This window comes from Vulpes vulpes, chromosome 12 (assembly GCF_048418805.1).
Source record: "Vulpes vulpes isolate BD-2025 chromosome 12, VulVul3, whole genome shotgun sequence".
In the NCBI taxonomy this organism is placed as follows: domain Eukaryota; kingdom Metazoa; phylum Chordata; class Mammalia; order Carnivora; family Canidae; genus Vulpes; species Vulpes vulpes.
The window spans coordinates 182,797,768-182,811,181 of NC_132791.1; the positions used below are offsets into that span (position 1 = coordinate 182,797,768).

The 13,414-nt window shown below is 52.0% G+C and overlaps 2 protein-coding genes across 11 annotated transcripts in view; both read right to left on the reverse strand.

The window, feature by feature from the left end:
• The window catches only part of NFATC3 (nuclear factor of activated T cells 3), a 137,720-nt gene extending 134,167 nt beyond the window's left edge, over positions 1-3,553 (reverse strand). For both annotated transcript variants that reach the window (XM_026011549.2, XM_026011550.2), the window contains exon 1: positions 2,436-3,553. In XM_026011549.2, the coding sequence (XP_025867334.1) occupies positions 2,436-2,538 (103 nt within the window). In that variant the 5' untranslated portion in view covers positions 2,539-3,553. The remainder of the gene's footprint in view (positions 1-2,435) is intronic.
• A 4,267-nt stretch (positions 3,554-7,820) lies between these two features.
• Positions 7,821-13,414, reverse strand: part of DUS2 (dihydrouridine synthase 2) — a 50,108-nt gene continuing 44,514 nt past the window's right edge. For all 9 annotated transcript variants that reach the window (XM_026011548.2, XM_026011543.2, XM_072731646.1 and 6 more), the window contains 5 exons: positions 12,615-12,736; positions 11,150-11,299; positions 9,855-9,942; positions 8,624-8,697; positions 7,821-8,397 (listed from right to left, as the gene is read on the reverse strand). In XM_026011548.2, coding sequence (XP_025867333.1) covers positions 8,160-8,397; positions 8,624-8,697; positions 9,855-9,942; positions 11,150-11,299; positions 12,615-12,736 — 672 coding nt within the window. In that variant the 3' untranslated portion in view covers positions 7,821-8,159. The remainder of the gene's footprint in view (positions 8,398-8,623; positions 8,698-9,854; positions 9,943-11,149; positions 11,300-12,614; positions 12,737-13,414) is intronic.

A 13,414-nucleotide genomic window follows, 5' to 3' on the forward strand; every position in this document is an offset into this window, starting at 1 on the left:
CTTAGGTTAAAGGTACCGTGCTAGGCACTGATAATACAACTATGAATAAGATATAGACACTATCCCTGCCTTCATGGAACCTTCAAATCCAAAAACAAGTAAACACACTGATATAATCCCATGCTGATCTTAATTCTATCAAGCTATTTTATTCTCGTAGCTCATTTCACTGCATATTACTACCATCCTAAAGCCATGTCAGTTAATCCACTTAGTTCCTTCAACTACACTCATAATCATGCTTATGGAAACTAATTTTCTGAACAAATAATTTTGAATATATAACATAACCTTCTCAATAGAACTTTTAAATCACCTGCTATGCTATTCACAATAACCAAAGGTAGAAGAAATAGCCAAATGTCCATCAGAGGAGGAATGGATAAATTGGGGTATATATACAAGAAAATTATTCAGCTATAGAAACAAATGAAGTAATGATGTATTCAACATGGATGAACCATGACATACTATGCTAAGTGAAAGAAGCCAAACAAAAGCTCACATTTGTATGATCCCATTTACATGAAATAACCAGAATTGGTAAATCCACACAAATCCCAGATTAGGGATTGGGCAGCCAGGGAGTGGGAGGGGACAAGGGAGAATGAGGAACAACTACTTAAATAGGTTTGAGGTTTCCTTCTGGAGTGATGAAAATGTTTTGGAACTAGATAGGAGTGGTTGCACAACACCGTCAATGCACTAGATGCCACTGAATTGCTCATTTTAAGAAAATTGACTTTTTCTCAAATACAACTGCTCAAGTTTAAATTTGGGAGTTTCAGTTACAGGTCAAGTTTCAAACCTTACCTCCTTCGGAACCCATTTTAATACCAAAATGGTTTTGGGGGTTTTACGGCAAAAATCACTTCTTAAAATGCTGCTCTCATAGCTTTTAAATGTTATCCAATATTTTAGAATTCCTACTTACGTGAGGATACTCCTTTATTGATCATGAATTTAGTATATAACATGCTCTAATCAAGTCCGTGCTAAATAAAAGCCTACAGACATAAAAATGCTCACTAAAACTCATTAAATCTCAATAATCTAAATACACAATTCAGCACTACTCTCTGCACAAATGCCACTTTTCCCATTTCTACTTATAACAAACACACCACCCCTCAGTCTGCCTGGGAACGTAATTATTTGGGTTATGTGTCCCCCCCGCCCCCCATTTCCCAAGCTCCTTGAGGGGCCTCAGTCCTTTTCTGCATGCAACACAACACTACAAAGTACCTAACAGTATCTTCAACCTAATGGGTGCTCAAATAACGTCAGTGGAGTTGAAATAAACGCAAGCAACAAATTAACTATTACAAATTACTATGTTTAAAAGACAACATACATAGACTAAAAATAGTCCACAAAGAAATCCTTTAGCTTCACGTTCAGATATATTTTTGAGTTATGTTTTCAGATGTTTTTCAACGCAAAGCTACAATTAGTCGTCCGAGGAACACCAATGTGATCATGAAGTAATTCACCTAATACCCAGAAAGAATAAATAGGGATTAGTCTTATCCACCTCTCTTTTGAAATTCGCCTGCATATGCAATAGGGAAACTGAACTTAAACCAGAGTATTCCAAACCAGGTCACAGGAGAGCTCGAAGTCCCCAGCCATCCTGTTTTCTGTTTCCTGATTGGTCTGACCTCCAAGCATTATGGTGCCCAACCTTCGCAATTCACAATCTCCTTTAAAACATCTTCTGAGGTGAGCTTTTGATTAAAATAAAAATTGACTTCCAGAACTTTCTAGAATTATGAACAAGGCACCTCACCTTTTTCTTTTTTTTAACCTTCCGAAACGCTTTGCTCAAGAAAAGAAATCCAGTTTTCAGTCAAGTCCCGTTATAGTTACACTTCGAATTAAATGTGGGCCATAAACTTGCACAAGTGTTAGCGCGATGGCATTACTCTCCTAACAAAGTAGATTTAAGCGGACAAGTGCAAGAATCTTTGAGAACTCCTACACCTCAAGAATGTGCCCCCTTCAAATTAAAAAAAAAAAAAATGTTTAAAACCTGGGTTAGATGACAAGCCAAGTGCGCTTATACTTCACAGGGACAGCTTTCTCCGCACCACGCTGGCAAAGCAGCGACAACCAGACGCCACCTGGGCAACGGCCCCGACCCTCGGCCTCCAAACCGCAGGCGTCCACTGGCACAGCCGTCCCGGAGTCGAGTTCCCCTAGTCCGCTCCCAGCCAAGCCCGCGGCTACTTCCACGTCGCTGCGACCCACACACCTCTTCAGCGATTTAAATCCGCCTTCACTCACCGCACGCGCACGCGCGCGCACACACACACACACACACACACACACGGCGTTACCAATCCCGGGACAACCCAGGGACCAGGGAAGGGGCGAGCTCGAGCGAACCAGGAGAGCAGGGGACGGTCCTTGGTCCCGCCCGGCCCGGCACCCACCTGCAGGCCGCGAGCCCGAGGGCGGCGGCGCCGGCGCCCCGTCCTCGCCAAAGACGAGTTTGAAGTCGAGCTCGTCGTGGGCGCCACAGTTTGCAGTAGTCATCGGCGTGGCCCGGGGTGCAGCGGCTCCTCCTCTGGCGGCGGCGGCGACGGAGGCGGCGGCAGCAGCTCTTCAGCGCCGCTTCATGCCGGGCCGCGCGGGCCAGGAGGTCGCGGCTCCGCGGCGAAGTTTCCGGGCGAGACCGTGACACCGAGCGTTCCGTTCCAAACTCGAGAGCTGGACGCACGCCGAGCCGCACCAGGCAGGAGCCGCCGCCACAGCCTGTCGCTGGTGCCTAAGCCGCCACGGTCGCCTTAGCCGATATTCCCCGCCCCCCAACAGCCGCCGCCGCCGCCAGCGCGTTGCCGCGCCGTGTAGCACGCCTAGCCCCGCCCCCGGCCGCGCGCCCATCGGACCGTGCTGCCTATAGGCCACTGGCGCGCCTGCCAGCCCAATGGCTCCGCCCCCATCACCCGCCTACCGCGTGATTCCCTCTCGGGGAGAAGGAAGTCACGTGCAGACGGAGAGCCGGAGAAGCCCCACTACCTCTTGGGAGTTGTAGTTCGGCCGTTATTCTCGCCTCAACTTCTAAACCGGGGCCCTCTAATAGGGTTGAGTGCAATCCAATCCGCCCGCCAACCGAAGATCCCTTTCCTTATTGGGCAGAGCTCACGTCGAGTGGGGTTCTGGGTTCGGTGACGGGCGGCTGAAATGTTACTCTGATGGCTGGGCTGGACGAATGTGTCGGGGCCGGAGAGGGTTACGTCAACGCCATTCACTCGCCCATCCCGCCACCCCGACCCTAATGGCGGAGTCTAGGGAAGGCAGGGCCGGGCCGAGGCTCCAGCTAGGTTAGGGCGGAGCGGGAGGAGACCTGCGCAGCGTTAGGAGTCCCGGGTCTCAGCTCAACAATGCAGACCCACCCCCTCGGGGCGGGGCCCGCGCCCGCGCCCGCAGGCTGCGCCTTTGTCTGCCCCTCCGAGCTGGCAGCTGCTCCCTGGAGGACAGCCGGCGCATTCGAGGCCTCGGCAAAGCCCCACGGGCAAGGTCAATCCGTTGCTGGAAGTCGAAGCCGACTGAACCAGAAAGCCTGTCCTGAACTCGCACCACTCACGGGCCTATGATCTCAGCATCCCAGTGCACATCCGTGAAAGCAGGAGGGCCCGCTACCCAAACTGAGTGGCTGGTAATGGAGAGGAAGTGACACTGTATCTGAAAAACTGTTTTTCGCTCTCGGTCCCTCCCCAGCCGGCCTGTCTTCCCTTGAGACCCAGGACGCCTCCTCCTGGGCCTGGGGTGGAGGCCGGCCGTGCCAGGGGACGCTGAGCCTGGCTTGTTTACTTAGGGCTCCTTCAAGATGCAACGTGGATTGGGAGCTGGGAGAAGTAACAGTGACCTACTTCCCTAACTCCAGATCCCACAGGGCATAGTATCTCTAGAAGCAAATTGCTGTAGGAACCCAGGGCACTAGGTCTCAGAGGCCTGGGTGCAGGTGTAAGAGCCCAGGCACTCACCCACAAAAAGGTGAAGAGGACAAAGTACAATGCTTTGCAGAAAGGTCTCAATATATGGACTGATACTTGAGCTACCAGGGAGCCGCAGGGAAGGCCTAACTAGGCCTTGGGTCAGGAGGACAGGCAATGTCCAGGGCAGATGAGATGTTTGTCTTGGATTGATTCAGCCCTGAAGTCAGAAAATCTTTCCTGCCCAGTGCTCTGTACACATACCTGAGCTGAACCTAGGGACACAGAGATAAATTAGTCTCCCTTCAGGGGTTGGGGAGAGGAGGCCATCAAGTCTATAATCACTACACAAAGAGATTAGGGATGTGCCAGGATCTACAGCAAGGTTCACAATCCCTTGGGGTTACAGGGCCTCCACACGACTAAGTAGGAATTGGAAAGATGGCCAAGAGGTGAGGAAGATGATTCCAGGCAGCGAACAGATTTCCAAAAACTTAAAAAGTACCCGCAGTGAGCAGAAGCCAAAGGTAAGGCCAGATGAGTGGGCAGAGTACTATAGGCCACTGCAAAGTATCTAGACTTTTTATCTGAGGGCAGTAGGGAGCCATGGAAGGATTTAGAGCTAGGAATTTACATATTTAGAATTCTGGGAGAGGAAGAGATTAGGAGCAGAAGAAAATAACAGTCAAAGAGATGGAGCACATGGTATTGTGTGGGTGAAACATCCTAATGAACAATTTCAGGATGTGTTGTCATCCCCCTGCTAAGTCCCCCCCCCACCCCCCCACCATACTTCCCAGGTTACCATCTGAATTGAGAAAATAGATCTTTATCTAGCCCTTCTGCCCTCCAAACTAGGGGCTCAACTAGGCAGCTTAGGGGGACTGCAAGAGGGAGACCCCGAACCTGTCAGCCACACCACTGGGAAGGGACCACACAGGAGCTGGAGATGGCTTGAAAAATTCACCTGTTCACCAAATGCAACCGTGTGTGCGCGCGCGCGCAATCCATCTGTGTTCCCAGCCAATGTGCACCTGGAGAACACTTAGAAGGGGTTAGGTCTTAGGAAGATTTCTGGTCTGGAGGAAACTGAAAACTCGAACCTGGATTGATCAGAGCTAGAACAGCAGTGGGCCCTGACTGCGGGAAGAGTGTTACCACTTTCATAAGAAAGGCAGCCATGGCTAAGAGCTCTGCAGGCTGGTACTGAGGCCTGCCCCACTCACACATGAACTCTCTCCAACCCTTTTCCTCAGCCAGGACCTCCCTTATCAGCTCTTCCTCAGGCCAGCTCGAAAGCTCTTTTAGATGGATGGCAGGGGATGGCCATCTGACCTGCCTCCAGCCTTTGAGAGTCCTGTGAAACCAGGAGGCCAAGGGACCACTACAGTAGATAGGACTCCAGACTAGTGGACAGGACCGTGTGGGTCCCTGTACACCCTGTCTTCCTCCTGTGTGAATGTGAGCCAGGCCTGAGATTTGGGGAAAGCCATTACTTTCATCAGCTGCCACAGGCCTGGCTCTGAGCCCCCAATGTCAAAGACTTTCCTGTGGTGTCTGAGCCATGGGATGGTACAGCTTGGCCTGGCAAGCCCAGCCCAGCCCCCTTTTGTTCATTAGGGGAAACGGGAACCTTAGAGGAAAGTCAGAGTTTAGAAAAGTTCTTTCCATGCCACATATCCCATTCAACGAGCTTGTTGGATTCTTTTTTTGTGGCTGCTCCCCACTCCCAAGCCAAGGAGGGACTATAGCAGACACAAGAACTGCCCTTGAGCAGCTCCCAATCTGGGCAGAGGTAATACTGGCCAACTACAATTGAAGAAAGTTGGTTGCTGAAGTCAGCACAGGGTGCTGAGAAGACAGGGTCAGCACTTTGTTCTCGGATACTAGGCTAAGGGGTTTGGACTTGATCCAGAGGGCAGTGGAGAGCCATGGAAGAGTCTTGAGCAGGAACCAGGGATTCCCCACTCTTCTGTGCACAAAGTCCAGTCTTCTTGCTGTGGCCTTTGGAAGACGTGCCATCCTTTCCAGCTTTGCTTGTCCCTACCTCTCAGGCTCAAAACCATGGGTTCCCAAAATGTGATGAGCTAATAAGCTCTCAGTGTAGGTGGCTGGAATGGATGAATAAGTGTCATGGACACTAGCCCAGAGAGGGGTTTGGGCATCAGAGTGGCCTGAGTTTAGGTGGGCATGGTGAGAACAATGTGTGGAGCTTTCAGATCTGACTGGGCCCTCCCAGTTGGTCCCAGGTCTTAGGCAGGTCACTCTGAGACCAGGGCAGGCATCGCTGAGGTATGCTAAAGTGAGACCATTTGAGAGCCAGCAAACCCAGCCAGGATCTTTGCCAGGTATCCTCAGTCGTGGAACATACACAAGCCCCTCCTCACCTGCTCCCCTGTGAATGACACTCTCCCTGGTGCTTTTCCTGGGCCCTCTAAGTTTTCATACTCCAGCCTCCCATCTTAACAGCTGACCTCCACCCCTGCCTCTCCTTTCTCATAGCCCAGAAATAAACCGACCCCATCAGAGAAGGGGCTTCCCCAGGAACAGTACATTGGTGGGAAAGAGGCCTGAGGGTACCACCCAACCCTACAGAAGTGGATCTTAAGACTGGTATTTGACCCACCACAGGGTCCTTCCACAGCCCCTGACGCGCTTAGGATGCCTGGGGGTCTACTGGGGCCTCGGTGTCCACCCTGTTCCAGTTGGGGTATGAGGAAAGACAAAGGGAGCATTTTAACTGAAACGGTTTTTTGGTGAGAAAAATCAGAAACTGTGCCTAAAGCTTGATGGCTGAGACTGTACCAAGTCTCAGCCTGTCTCCTGGGCAGAGCTCCTTCTCTTGGAGCATTAGTCTGGGAAGCTAGGGTAGCCCCAGCATGGAGTGACCCTGTTAGCCACACAGTGTGCCCTATCACAGGCCTATTTATCCTCCAGCCTGCCTCATGCAAGCAGAGAGCAGATCTCCCTCTCAGAGGAGGGCCCTCAGGCCCAAAGAGAACTAGAAGTGACTTGCCCAATGTCGGTCAGCAATGGGCTCCGGGAGGTGGCTGGTAGTGTGGTATCCTTATCTGCATACAGAACAAGTGTGCAGGGAGGGGCAACTCCAGGACTGAGAGGCCTCACCTGCCTGAACTTTGACTCAAGCCACAGGGCCAGGGGCTGCCAAATGGCCGTGAGGCCAGACCCTAGGCCTAAGGGAGAATCGGCCTTGCCCTAGAGGAGAATGCCCCTCCCCACAGAACTTGGAAAAGGGGAGGAGAAGTAGTGTGTTTACAGTGGAGGAAGCGGGGGTGGTGCAGGGCAGGGACCTTTGGTCAGAACGCCCCTCCCAGTAAGAGGGGGAGGCCCCAGGAGATGTGGTAGCCGTTTGTTTGCTTCTCACTGCCAAGAGGAAATTAAAGAGAATCTGCCACTTCCTTCCGGCCCAAGGGATAGTGGGGGCTGGTGGCAGGCAGTGGAGTGGGTGGGCAATTGTCAGGGCCCCAAGCTGCTGGCATCAGCAACACATACGCTCAATGTTCCCCGTCTGGAGCAGACACTTCATCAGGTCTGAGCTCCAACCAGCTGGGGGTCGGTCAAGCCCAGGAACCACCCCCCCTCACCTGAGATGGTCCCTTACTGGAGCACCAGATACCCTAATTGTTCCCCAGATTCTATAATACCTCTCATCATGAAAGTCAACTGATAGGCAGTACCTCAGGTTTGCCATCAGTAGAATGGGCTTCTTGGGCCTTCCTGGCTCAGCCCAAGTCCTGCGAGCATTAAAGTGATACCTCATCCCCCACTTCCACCCAGAGGAAGGATGGGTAGGGGTATTTTTAGGAAGCTCCAGCTGTGCATAAAGGGTGGGAGTAAAAAAAATATGCCAGGCCATGAGTATGTGTGTGAAGATGCCCAGGGCTAGAGCAGCCAGCCATGGGTAAGGGTGGGCGTATCTTTATTGCACTGTAGCAATGTCAGGTTGAGGGGGTGCCACATGAAAAGCTCCCGTTTTCAAAGAAAATACTGAGGTCACTGGGAACTTGGCCTTGCTCCTCAAACCCACCAAAGGAGGTATACACCTTAGGCACCCTTTAGCCAGTGCTCCAGGCTGATGGCCCAGGTAAGGACCTCCTAACTCCTGTCAGGAACAGAGAATTGTCCAGTGGCATCTGGTTCATACCCACAGACATCTTATGGCCAGGCTTCTGAGATGAGTGACCAAGATAGGGACAATGGTCACCAGCCTTCCAGAGGGCTCTCTTCACCACTTCCCAAGGCCACAAAGAGCTTCTTGCACAGCTCCCCAGGCACTGCTTGCTCCTGAGCTCCAGGACCCCCAGGGTCTTGGTCAGGGGCCTCCCGCTTGCGCTTGTGCCAGGAGGGGTTCTCTTCACCCAGCCGACCCTCAGGGAGGCCGCGGCTCCGCAAACAGACGATGGCCGCAGCCTGCTCCGCCAACTTCTTAGACTTGTCCCTGGGCAGACAAGGCATGGGGCAATAAGGCAGGTAGGCAGGCGGGCTGGTTGCAGGACTGGAAGCAGGGAAGGCCTAACTTTATACACCCTTGCCAAAGATTCTGACAAAACTGAGGCAAGGGGTCATCGCCCAGGATGCCACTAGCCAGGTATGCCATCCTCCCCAAACCCTCCTCAGCCAGGCCCCTCATCCCAAGCCCCAAACCCACTGATGAGGAAACTTACCACAAGGTGGACTGGTACTTTTGCTCAGCAACAGTCACAACAGAGCAGAAGAGGCGATCCAGGGGGCGCTGAACCTGGTGCAAAGAGAGCAAAGGAAACAGGGATGGCTCCTTGGGGGCAAAAGAAATGAGCCCTGGGGGTCACCTGCAGGGACCACGTGGAAGACAGAAAAAGGGAAGTACTTTCCACATAAGATAAATGAAAGCTACCCATATCACATGCTCCTCCCCAGCAGAAGTGCCTGGTGCATCTGCCAAGAAGAAAGGCAGAGACATAAACAAGCAATGACATTCCAGTGTGTCAGGAGTTCAATCATGTACCTAAGCAAAGGGCCATCAGAGCCCTGAGCTGCATGTGACTATGGATCCGGATCCTACTGACATCTGGATGGGCCAGGTCACCAAAAATGAGAAGGAATTACCAGATGGCAAAGGGGTGAGAGGGGACAAGGATGGGGCAGAAACGGTACACTTGGCAGAGCGACCAGGTGATAGGGCTGGACAAAGAGCTGAGTGGATGAGACATGAAGCAGAAAGGCAAGAAGGGAGCTTTGTGCTCTGTGCTGAGGTGCTAGGACTTGATCCAAAAGGCACTGGGGAGAGGATGAGGACTTGACAAGGAGGCAGAGGTCAGATTCATTCTGGAAAAGTCACTCTGGAAGAGGAGGACACAAGTTCTGAAAGGTGTAAGCTTGGAGATCAGAGATTGAAGGCCAGTCTAGAAGAGACAGAGCAGCCTTAATAACACATGGTCATAGAGACCAAAGAAGGTGAAGCAAGACTGTTTTAAAGTTTCCACCAAGGAGCCTCAAGTCCGGGGCCCAATTCTGTGCCCCATTGGCTGAAGCCTGGTCCAAAAACATGCCTGCCTAACTCTTAGGTTTGAGCATCCTTCCTATGTGAGCCAACTAGTCCTTTCCAGAGCAGTCACTCTTATTTAATAAACACCACTGGCAGAGACTGGCCCCAGTGGCCCCTTACATAGGTCTCAAGTTCAGTTTATGAAAGTGGCCAGAATTAGACAACGGGCCCACTGTTACAGGGAAGGGACTATCATATCAGCAACTGGTCCGGCCACCAGCAACCACTGCATGCCCCTGGAGGGCAAAGCCAGGCTGCAGTCAAGCAGTCTGGAATTCAGGGTACGAACTATGGGTGTGTTGGGGGTGATGGCACCAACAGTGGGAGCACTATAGAACTGAAGGTGGGGCAGGCCACAGCTAGGAACTCACCGTGTCATACACAGGCTGCGCCAACTTCTCCTTCCGGCACCATTCCAGCAGGCACATCTTGGGGGTGATCTGGGGTGAGTATGCTCTCCTGGGGCAAGGAGGGGAAGGAGTAAGGCTCACCTACCATCACCACCAGGCTGTTGTCTTAGAACTCCTGTACTTATTCCCCTGAACTCCCATTTCTGTCCCACCAGTCGTGTGTGGCCTGGATTCTACCTAATGGGAAGATGGGCTTCAGCATGCTTAGGGAATTGGGATATGAAGTTAACTGCCAACACTCTGAACTCTAGCCTAGAAAACAGCCTTCCACAGCCAGAAATGAAAGTACAGGGGCTCTTGCGTGGCTCAGTTAAGTGTCTGACTCAATCTCAGTTTATGTCTTGATCTCAGGGTTGTGAGTTCAAGGCCCCCATTGGGCTCCACACTCACTGTGGCACCTACTTAAAAAAAAGAAAGGAAACAAAGTTCAGTTTGCCTCTCAAGACAGAAGGGAGTGAGTGGGGGTTGGGAACATGGGTGGCTGCATGATGGTCTCAGATCTAGCTCAGTATCCACCCTTATTATGTCCCCTGAGTATTAGGATGATGTTTCTGCCTTGAACTCAGTGTACTCTTATTTCAGAGACAGAGTTGGATTGTGACACGGTGACAGGGTAGAAGGCTCTATATTCCAACTTCCCACCGGAAGCTCTCCCCAGACTGCCCTACAGCTGTGCCCATAGTCCTCTCCTCCCAAGCCCTTGCTAGACAAGACTGGCTCCTGGTATGGGCCTGGGGACCTGGGAAAGGCTCAGATCCCAGATGGCAGAAGACAAGGATAAGGACCTCCCTCAAAGCTGAGTCACACTCTGAAGCAATAATCATCATGGGCTACTTCTGACTAGAGAGGGTACCACAGGGCTGGTATGGGCCAGTGGGTATGGGCAGAGGTTGCACAGCCAGATGAGGGCAAAGGTCCCAATGCCTTGGAGGCACCTAGCTGTTTGGGACCAGGAAAAATGCACAGACTTTCAGGAACAGGAGACAAGCCCTCCCACCCTGAGTTGTGGGATGGGGTCAATCTAAGAAAAGGTGAAGTTTTGTCATCCTGGGACAACATGCACATCCCTGACAGTGCTGCCTGGGCTTTCAGGGACCATCTTCCTCAAAGTGCCTTCTTGGAGATGCTGAAAAATAAGAATAAGTATCCCAATCAAGAAGACTTGGGGTCCCTAAACTTAGCATTAACCATGTACAGAAGCCAACCATGTACACTGCCAGTTGAGGGCAGTGGCTCTGGCCCAGCTGGAGACCTACCTGTCAAACTTGACAGCCATCTTAATGACACCTGAGGTATCTTCAACAGGCTCCCGTGCAGCCTCTGGGGTCCTAGCCAAGAGCTCAGCCCGCCGGGCATTTAGCTCTCGTGTCGTCTCCTCGTAGAAGGCACCAAGGCCAAAGGCCTCACTATGGAAGGACAAGCAGAGCAGAGAAGACCCCTTAGTGGAGCCAGCATCCAGGAAACTACTGCAAGAGCCCAGGGACTCACCAATGAGATATGCCCTCTGCCCTCCCCCCTCCACCCCAACACACACACGCACATGCACACGCACGCAAACACCACCAAAACCTAGCCATCAGAAGGTGCCACTACCTACCCCTGGGATCAGCCTGGACTGGCAAAAAGTGAATGTGAGCCTCTGAGGGTGGACACTAGAGAGTAGGCTGAGTCAAAGGTCACCTCTACCACCTAAGCCCAGCCTCTCTTCCAAAGAAGAAAATACAAGCAAGTGTCCCCAGCCAACAGTAAGTGAACTGACCTACACTGAACAAGCACCTGGGTTTTACACAGCCTCATCCTCATGAGGGCCCAAGGGAGGAAGAGACAGAGGCCACGACCACTAAGTGGTTCCCCACTTCCTGCCCCAGCCACAAGCACACAAGCAGTTAGACCTAGCCTAAACTGAGGTACCACCCAGAACTACAGAGTTACATTCTTTCCCTTGATTGACAAGACACCCGAGTCAAGCTGGTTAGGCTCTATGGGGTAGGGCCAGCACCAACAGCACAAGCCTGGAGTTAGGAAGAGAGTTCTGGCAACTCTTTGCCCTTCTAGAAAGCATTTGGAGGGCTGAAGAATATTCATGAGGATGGGTGCGTGGGCTCAAGTGTGGTTTAGGAAAGTTTCTTTGAGGAGGAGGAAACAGCAAGGAGGAAAGAGCATTCAGGCAGAAGACCCAGTATGAGCACAAGTATGGAGCTGGGGATAGGGACAAATAGGGAGCCACAGGGACAGGTAGTAGGCCAGGCTGTGAGGGGCCCCAAAAGTCAACCACCTGAATTGGAGCTATACCAAATGTAGAGGACCAGCGGGTAGCGTTCCAGACTGCAGAGTAATGGGTTGTGGGAGCAGGCTCAGGCCAGGGGCTTGATACTACAACCCCAACTCTCCTGACCATTGAATCTTGATGGCCTGATGTGTGACAGATCTGTTACCGTGAAAGCTCTTTGCTCCCCAGGAATTCCCAAGCCCAGCCCCCACATTCCTCCATCCTACTGGCACTCCAGTTCCCCAAATTCTGCTATGAGATCAGTCCAGGGATGGAAAGCTCCAAAGCTTTGTTAAGTATCGTATTCTGGGAGGTGAAACTGTACCACCATCCCACTCCTGTACATCCATTTCCAGAAGCTGTATCCCTGGTCCCTGATAGTCAGCTTAGAGCTCATAGTCAAGTCCGGGCAACGTCTGTAAGGAATGAAGGACAGCCATTGCCCCTCTCACCAAATTTCCTGGGAAGACTGGGCGGCATGGAGCAACCTTCCCTGGGGTGATTCCAACTGTTCTCGCAGCATCTGGCACAAGCAGTACTTGGTGTTGGTGTAGTGGTTTTCATACTGTACAGCCTGAGGGAAGAACCAGCATGAGCCCACTTGCTGCCCAGGCTATGCCCTGATGGCAGAGAAAGGGGCTTTAAGGAGGCATGAGAGGTGTGCTTGCACCTGAGGTAATATGAGCCCCTGAGAAAAGCCACTTCCATCTTAACCATCTACTCCTCTAGTTAGCAGTACAAAGCTCAAGAGTCATAGCCGAGATAAGGATTAGGAGCACACTTGACTAGACAGCCTGAAGGAAGTCTAGGTGTGTAGGGAGCCCCTCCTGCTGCAGCCACCACAGGCCACTACAGAGGACCTGCTGCCCTTCCAGGGCAGGGAGGGGGAACAAGTCAAATTCTGATGTGGCAGGAGCAGCACCAGGACAGGGGCGAGATTCTTCTATTTCTATACACAGTGAATACCTTCCTTTCCCACATCTTAAATGACCGGTCTCCAATATATGCTTGCATGGGAAAGCACAGCACAATCCACCAGTCATATTCCCATATGACTTGTCACCTCATTGAGCTTCACAAACCTCACAAGCGTGTGGTGCAGCTGTTACCACGACTCCTGACAAATGCAGGCTTAGGGAGGCAGGCTGGCTACACAGGGATACACACTAGAAGCCTGCGTGGCTGGGGCAGACAGAAAAGCAGTGGGTAAAGAGTGCCCTGGCCCGGGATCTCGGGGTGACTCAGTGGTTTC